Source organism: Pleurodeles waltl, chromosome 11 (assembly GCF_031143425.1).
Source record: "Pleurodeles waltl isolate 20211129_DDA chromosome 11, aPleWal1.hap1.20221129, whole genome shotgun sequence".
Classification (NCBI taxonomy): domain Eukaryota; kingdom Metazoa; phylum Chordata; class Amphibia; order Caudata; family Salamandridae; genus Pleurodeles; species Pleurodeles waltl.
Window position 1 is genome coordinate 754,107,290 of NC_090450.1, and position 8,980 is coordinate 754,116,269.

At 43.4% G+C, this 8,980-nt stretch overlaps 1 protein-coding gene across 1 annotated transcript in view; it reads right to left on the minus strand.

Annotated features, from left to right (window-relative positions):
- The window catches only part of LOC138266099 (phosphatidylethanolamine-binding protein 1-like), a 37,833-nt gene extending 36,856 nt beyond the window's left edge, over positions 1-977 (minus strand). Inside the window, exon 1 of the mRNA XM_069214482.1 lies at positions 733-977. Within this exon, the coding sequence (XP_069070583.1) occupies positions 733-948 (216 nt within the window). The 5' untranslated portion in view covers positions 949-977. The remainder of the gene's footprint in view (positions 1-732) is intronic.
- Between the last annotated feature and the right edge of the window lie 8,003 nt (positions 978-8,980).

Consider the following 8,980-nt stretch of genomic DNA (forward strand, 5'->3'; position numbering starts at 1 on the left):
CAGTGTCTTTCTAGATGGCAACTAACACGGTTGCCAAGTGGCTCATCGTGCTCGTCAGTAAAAACAACGCTCTATAGTTTTTCCGTGCACATCTAATGCTGTTGAGTAGGAGTAAGAAGGAAACTGTGAGAAATCCTTGCAGGGGGCACTTTAGTGTCTTACTACAATAATTGCGTAACCTGAGGTATTAAGATAGTTCTGAGCTCAGCTTTGCAGCACTACGTTCAGACGCCAAGAACACAGTGGGCAATAGCCCTGCTCGCAACATCCACTTGCCCTTGACAACTAGAGTAGCTGCCATTCTCCTCGAATTGCTCTAAAGTGGCAACGTGTACAAAGTGGCTATTTCAGGTTGCATGGTCTGCCCTTGAACAGCAGAAAGAAGTGACAGAATAATATAATCTAGAGCAGGGGAAAAATGAGACTGTGCAAAGGTAGCTGGGGCTCATAAGACTCACTAAAAACATGTGGGGGGGGGGGGGCTAAGGGCGTATAGTAGTATAGCATTCGAACGATAGCAGTGGGTTAGGAGAATTCCGAGAGCAGGGTGAGGAGCTTATATGATTCTTGCTGTTGATAGTAGAAATCGTTTTGTTACTATTGGACCGGGGGAGGGCGGCGAATCAGCCGATGCAACCTCTGGATCGGTGGCTAGGACGAAGCGTTTCGAGGGGGGGGGGGGGGGCAGTGGCAGTACTGCACTCTATAAGTGGGACGCCCTGCGTTTGTTACCTGAGTAGGGGTCAGCTCTTTCCCCAGCTCGTCCAGCTCCAAGCTCCCGTACCGGACCCGGAGAGGATGCAGCGGCTTCTCTTCTACCTCATTAAGGCTTAGTGGCCCGGACCACGCGGCCAAGTCGAGCGACATGGTGGGCAACAGAAGTAATGCACCAAAAAAACACGTCAGAAAAGACCACGAAAATCGATAGCTCCCGTACATGGACGACATCACAGATCCCACCCCTCGCGTGACGGACAAAGTATTTATCCAATAGAAACCCGACAAAGATGCAGCGCTCCACGTCCTTATTGGTGATCTACTGTAAATTGGACCCTCGCCTGTCCTCGGTCACTCCAGGATTGGCTTTTCTAGGGAAAAGGGCGAGAGGAGGGGCCATTCGACCAACAGGACCGCTGTGCTGCCCACACAGAACGTTCTGGAGACGGAACTGCGTTATTTGGAATCTGTAGGCTTAGGAATCAGAAAAAGGATACCGGGCGTCCAAACTGACCGGAATAGTGTCCCGGCAAATGTAATCCCTTCGCTGCCAGGCCTTTTTTTTTTTTTTTGCTATTGGGGCAGTTCGCGCTTAGGCCCTCGTAACTTTTTGTCCACATAAGCTCCCCACGCCAAATTTGCTTCCTTTTCTCCAGTATCCTAAGGATTCTAGAGTTACCCAGAGTTTGTGGGTTCCCCTGAAGGAGACCAAGAAATCAGCCAAAATATAGCAGAAATTTCGTTTTTTTTTTTTTTTTAAATGGTAAAAAGGGCTGCAGAAGAAGGCTTGTGTCCCAATCACCCCCCCCCCCCCCCCCCCACACACACACCACAAAAATGGCATCAGCAAAGGGCTTGCAGTGCTAAAATCATCATCTTCCCAGATTTCAGGAATGGGCAGACATTTTCAACACAAATTTGGCATTTTACTGGGTTATACCCTATTTTTACTATTTTTTGTGCTTTTAGCCTCCTTCCAGTTAGTGACAGAAATGGGTGTGAAACCAATGCTGGATCCTGGACAGCTAAACATTTCTGAAAAAGTAGACAAAATTCTGAATTCAGCAAGGGGTCATTTGTGTAGATCCTAAAAGAAAATAACAGTTGAAATAAAAAAATATTGAAATTGAGGTGAAAAGAAAAGCAATTTTTCTCCACGTTTTACTCTATAACTTTTCCTGCGATGTCAGATTTTCGAAAGCAATATACCGTTACATCTGCTGGACTCTTCTGGTTGCATAGGGCTTGTAGGTTAATCAAGAACCCTAGGTCCCCAGATCCAATAAAGGAGCTGCACCTTGTAATGGGTTTTCATTGTATACCAGGCATACAGCAATTCATTTGGTAAAATGTAAAGAGTGAAAAATAGGTATCAAGGAAGCCTTTGTATTTCAAAAATGGGCACAAGATAAGGTGTTGAGAAGCAGTGGTTATTTGCACATCTGAATTCCAGGGTCCCCATACTAGCATGTGAATCACAGGGCATTTCTCAAATAGATGTCTTTTTACACACTGTTTTACATTTGGAAGGAAAAAATATAGAGAAAGACAAGGGGTAATAACATTTGTTCTGCTATCCTGTGTTCCTCCAAGTCTGTCAGTAAAAAAGGTACCTCACTTGTGTGGGTAGGCCTAATGCCCGCGACAGGAAACGCAATATGGACACATCACAAATTTGCATTGAAATCTGACATGTTTTTTGGGAAAGTGCCTAGTGTGGAATTTGGCCCCTACCTCATGCGATGCCTAGGAAAACCTAGCAAACCTGGACATTTATGAAAACTAGACACCTAGGGGAACCTGGGATGGGGTAACTTGTGGTGCTCTTGCCAGGTTCTGTTACCCAGAATCCTTAGCAAACCTCAAAATTTGGCAAAAAAAAAAAACATGTTTTCTCACATTTCTGTGCTGCAAAGTTCTGGAATCTGAGAGGAGCCACAAATTTCCTTCCACCCAGCATTCCCCTAGGTCTCCTGATAAAAATGGTACCTCACCTATGTGGGTAGGCCTAGTGCCCACAACACGAAATGCCCCAAAACGCTATGTGAACACATCAAAATTATCAAATATAAAACTACCTGTTTTTGCGGGGGCATCCTGCATTTTTGGTTCTGGGCTCAGCAGCCATCTAGGGAAACCTACCAAACCCAAACATTTCTGAAAACTAGACACCCAATGGAGTCCAGGGAGGTATGACTTGCATGGATGCCCCAGTGTTTTCTTACCCAGAATCCTCAGCAAACCTCAAATTTTGCTAAAAAATCAAATGTCCCACATTTCTGTGTGGGATCACCGCACCAGCACACATTTCCTACCACCCAAAGTTCCCTTCAGTCTCCCAGTAAAAAATGATACCTCACTTGTGTAGGTGGGCCAAGTGCCTGTGACAGGAAACAGCCAAAAAACATGTCAAAGGGGGAACCAAAGCGGGTCCAAAAGGCAGTTTGGAAAAAAATGTTTTTAGGCTGACAAGTGGGGCAGAATTTTTATCGGTATAGATGCTACAATGCTGGGTGGTAGGAATGTTGTCGGTTCCTGCAGATTCCCGAAGGTTGTGGGAAAAATGTGTGATTTCAAGCAAAGTTGGAGGTTTGCAAGGCATTGTAGTTGAGAAAATGGTGAGGGGTACATGTGAAGCACACCACACTGGACTCACCCAGATGTTTAGTTTTCAGATGTGTCTAGGTCTCGTAGATTTTTCTATATGGCAGCATCCCCAAGTCCAAAAAGTGCAGCCCTCACCATTCCAAGTGGGACGATTTTGAGAGTCAGACAAGCTGTCATGGCCCAAATGTAAAACCAAAACCCAAAATAATCAAATGTCCTCTTGCTTGCCGTGTCATAAGATGTTTTAGTGTGCTGGGGGAGAGCTGAAAGACTGTTACCCCCTTCAGTGTGGATGGGGACATACCCATGCCCCTACTGTTTGGTAGCCACTACCTCACTATTTTTTTATTATTTCCCTGGCATCTAGTAAGCTTTCTACCCCCCTGGGAGTGGATCAGGGGTAATTGCTCCATCTGCCCACTAGTGGGCAGAACAACTTTGTCCCCATTTATTTGGGGTGGGAGTATGGCCATACACCCACCCTGTTTTTTTTTTGTTTTTTTTAAATCTTCCCTGGTCTCTGTTGGGCTTTCTGTCTCCCTTGGGGGAAGATGGGCCTTACAAAAATAGGCAGATCAGAAAACACTCACTAGGGGTAGATGGGCCTAATATAAATAGGCTGATCCGCCCCCATGGGGGGAAGAAATGGCCTAATATACCCCCCCCCCAGGGGAGCGACCCTTGCCTAAGGGGTCGCTCCCCATCTGTAAACAATTAAAAAAAAAAAAAATCCTGGTGCCTAGTGGTTTCTGCCACTCTTAGGGGCAGATTGGCCTAATAAAATAGGCAGAAATGGCCTAAAATAAATGTGCCCCCTAGGGAAGCGACTTTTGTCTAAGGGATCAATCCATTTGCGAGAAATTGTCACAAAAAAAAAAAACCCTGGTGTCTAGTGGTTTCTGCCCCCCGTGGGGCAGAGAGGCCTAAGAAAAATAGGCCGATCTGCCCCCAAGGGGGGCAGAAATGGCCTAAAAATAGTTCTCCCCCAGGGGAGCGACCCTTGCCAAAGGAGTCTCTCCTCTCCTGTAAAAAAAAAAAAAAAAAAAAAAAAAGTGAACAATCCCTGGCGTCTAGAGGTTTCTGCCCCCGAGAGAAGATCAGCCTAATTACAGTAGGTTGATCTTCCCCCGGGGAGGGGGAGGAAAATGCCTTAAAAATATTGCCCCCCTGGTGAAGCTACCCTTGATCAAGGGGTTGCTCCCCTTATATGTATAAATAAAAAAACAAACATCCCTGGTGTTTAGAGGGCGATATTGCTTCCCCGGAGGACCCATAGCAGGACGTAAAGGTTACGTCCTCGGTACCCGAGCGGTGCAGCCGAAGGCGTAACCGTTACATCCTTGGCACCCAAGGAGTTAAGTACATTTAACTAGTCCGTATTTTAAACCTACTCTAGTGAAAACTATTGGAAAATGTATGTTTTTTTATCCACACCAGTGAAAACAAGCATTTGCAATGCAAAAGGTCTCGCATTTACTTGATTTGGAGCTGTTGGCTTTGTATATGTGTAACTGGACTTTTTTTGCAACATTAATTGGTCAACCCTATCGCATATTCGGGTCGATTCTGCCACATAATTCCAGTGGCCCTGCATATAACTAAATGAATAGCAGGCCTAATGGAATTTTTTTAAACAAGGCACTCAAAACACAAACTACTCCCAGGTGCAAAACATATTTACTTGGCAGTTGGTACAGGTGACATTGCCCGCGGGGCAAGGAATAAATAATTGTACTCAAAGTATGCATGCTTACTGGATCACTGTCCCTTTACTGCAGTCTGGGTAGTCGAACAAAATGCCCATGGTTTTTCACACACCTGAGGAGAGCCACCTACCTTGAGAATAATAATTATATAGTTATAAAATATTGACCACTGTACAGCATAATCAACCATAAGCTCTCCTCAAGGCTAGTTAAATAAATACACGCACACACAGCTCAAGTTTCACAGACTCAAATGTAGGAGTAGTTTATCTAGACAGGTTTCTGCTTTGTATTTGCAGCTTGTATCACATTATAAAAATAAAACTACAAGTCCCGAATGCAAAGCTTAAACATAAACTAAATGAGTGAATCATGCATCGACATAGGGAGTAGTGCAATTCTACCAATACTCCATGGGCTGGTTTCCAGCTTGTATCACATTATAAAAATAAAGTACAAGTCCAAGAATTAACGTGCACTATGCAGATCAGAGTGCATATAATGTAAAAATAACTCTGGCGATTAATGTTCTTTTTGGAGGGAGAACATACTTTTTTTCTAGTGGAAATTTGGACTCATTATAAGATAGCACAGAGGGTTAATGTTATTTTTGAAGAGAATGTACTTATGTCTAGTGGAAGCTTGGACTCATAAGGTAGTCAGAGGGTTAATGTGCCTGCTGCATAAAGCCTGTATTAGGCAAATCACAAAGTGCATATAATGTACAAATGTCAAAATAACTGGTGATTTATGTTCTTTCCGGAGAGAGAACATACTTTTGTCTAGTGGAAGGTTGGAGTCATCATAAGGTGACGCACAGGATTAATGTGGCTGCTGAAAAGAACGTGTACTAGGCAAATCACAAAGTGCATGTAATGGAATAATGTCATAATAACAATGCCAATTTATTTTCTTTCTGGAGAGAGAACATACTTTTGTGTAGTGGATGCTTGAAGTCATCACAAGGTAGTGCACAGGGTTAATATGCCTGCTGCAAAGAACGCATACTAAGCAGATCAGAGTGTACATAATGTAGAAACGATACCACTGATTGAGATCGCGCTCTGAACACCATGGCAGCCAAAAGAACATGCTTTTGTCTAGTGGAAGCTTTGAGTCATCATAAGGTAGCGCACAGGGTTAATGTGCCTGCTGCAAAGAACGTGTACTAGGCAATGTAAAAATGTTAGACTAAGTCTGGTGATTTATGTCGTACCTAGAGAGAGAACATACTTTTGTCTAGTGGAAACTTGGAGTCTTCATAAGGTAGCGCACAGGGTTAATATGCCCGCTGCAAAGAATGTGTACTATGCAGATCAGACTGCATATAATGTAAAAACGATACCACTGATCAAGTTCGCGCTCTGAATGCTCCGAGTGTCATGGCAGCCACGAAGTGTTGTAGTTCGCCAACGCTGAAGTTTATCGGTAATCGTGCAATTATCCCTGTAACAGGGTTGTGTCCAAGGCAGTAACCAAACCTTCCCAAGGTGAGAAAAATGTAAAGCATTTACCAATGACATTAAGTGATGTTTGAAAGTCAAGCCCACGATCAAATCTAAGTGATGGTCATGATGTGGGCGTGGTTAAAAGCCCAAAGTACCTACAACAGTTCAAAGCTCTTGCACGCTCAACCTAAAAATCGTAAATTCAAGGATATTCACTTTAAAATGTAAACCTAAAATTGCAAACGCATTACAGAATAACAAAAACGTTTTTTAGAGCAGCCTAAATTATTTTTAAATTATTATTAAAACAAATACGGATAATTGTCATGTTGCAAAAAAAATAGTAGGAGGTTAAACACATTATTTTTCACCTCCCAGCTATTAGCCCTACTAGAATAGCCAAATGCAAGGAAATGGACTGTATTTATTTCTGAAAATGGTTGTAACCCTGTTTACAAAGCAACTAGGTTTGGATTTTAATGTAGTAAGGTAAGCAGATGAGAAACAGCAGGGGTGTAGCTGTACAGTTAAATTCAAGCAGGGCTGCACTGGGGAACCAAAAGCAGCTTTAGCAAACAAGCATTGGCAAAGCCACGAGGTCTTGACAATCCGAGAGTTATTGGCGTTGTCACTGTCTTTTAGCCATGTGTTATAAAAGTAGAGTAGATGTATGTGGTGTGGAGTTGAAATATGTCTAGAGTAAATATGTGGCATTATGTGGAGTGTAATTATGTTACATGGTGTGTATTTACTTGGAGTGACTTTGACGTAGAGTGGCACATAGTGGGGTGGAATTATGTGGAATGTTGTTGAATTATATGGTGTGGATTGCAATTATGTGGTGTTAACTTTTGTGGCTTGGAGTGGAATTGTTTGTTGTGGAATTGTGTGGCGTTGAGTGGAGTTATGTGTAGTATAATTATGTGGCATGGTGTGCAGTGCAATTTTGTATTAAGTGTGGTGGAATTATGTGTAGTGGTATTGTGTGTCGTGGAGTGGCATGTATTGAGTGGAATTATGTGGTGTGCTGAATTATGTGGCATGCTATGGAAATCTGTGCTGTGGTTTGGATGTATGTGCTGTGTAGTGCTATTATGTGTTTTAGTGTGGAATTATGTGATGTGGAATAGAATTGTGTGGAGTTGAATTCTGTTGCGTGGAATTCTGTGACATTGAGTGAAATTATATTGAATAAAATAAAACGATGTGGCATTTGTGAAGTGTATTTGCGTGGTGTGTTGCTATGTGGCGTGGAGTGGATTTATGTGGAATGTAATTATGTGGTGTAAAGTAGAGGGTAATTATGTTGCATGGTGTGGACTTGTGTGGCATTGCATGGTGTTGTGTGGAATTGTGTGGCATGGTGTGGATTTATGTGGAGTGTAAATATGTGGCACAGTGTGGACCTGAACTTTTTGTAGTGTAATTATGTGCTGTGGAGCTGAGTGGATACATGTGGATTGTAATTATGTGGCATGAAGTGCAATTATGTAGGTTGGAGTGGAATTATGTGTAGTGGAATTATCTGGAGTTGTATTGTGTTGCATGGAGTGTAATGGAATTATGTTGCATGGAGTGGTAATATGTCAAGTGGAATTATGTGCCGTAGAGTGGAAATTTGTGGAGTTGAATTTGTTGGATTGTCATTATATGGCATGGAGTGGAATGATGTGGAGTTGAAATGTAGGGTGTGGAATTATGAAATGTTGAAATGTGTTGTGTGTAGTGGAATTCTGTGGTGTTGATTTGTGTGTTGTGGAATTGCGTGGCACTTAATTGTGTGTTATTGTGTTGAATTATGGTGAGTGGAATGCTTTTTGTCTTTATAGGCCAGCTGAGTACGGGCCGTGTCTGCATCCATTGGCTGTACTGTCCAGTGACCTCTATGGACCATACATTGCTGTTGACTTGGAATACATTAGGATCAGTGCTACCAACTTTGAAACTAGGGAACCAGGTTCGAGTCTCAGCTTCAGATCAACATCCTGTGATCCTGTGCAGCTCACTGTCTAAAAGAAATTAATATGACCTTGTGTAATGTAGTTGATGAAACCTGGCATTTTGAAATGCCCACTAGACACCAGGGATTTATTTTCTATTTGGAAACTAGCATAGGGGAGCGACCCCTTGGGCAAGGGTCGTTCCCGGGGGGGCATTTTTTTAAGGCCTTTTCTGCCCCCCCTGGGGGCAGATCGGCCTACTATTAGGCCAATCTGCCCCCAGGGGGGGCAGAAACCACTAGGCACCAGGGATAATTTTTTTGTTTTGTTTTTGTTTTTAGAGGTGGGGAGTGACCCCTTAGGCAAGGGTCGCTCCCCTAGGGGGAACATTATATTTAGGCCATTTCTGCCCCCATTGGGGGCAGATTGGCCTATTGTTATGAGGCCAATCTGCCCCCAAGGGGGACAGAAACCACTAGACACCAGGGAGTTTTTTTTTTTTCTTCGTGAATTTCACGCAAGGCGAGCGACCCCTTAGGCAAGGGTCATTCCCCTGGGGGGC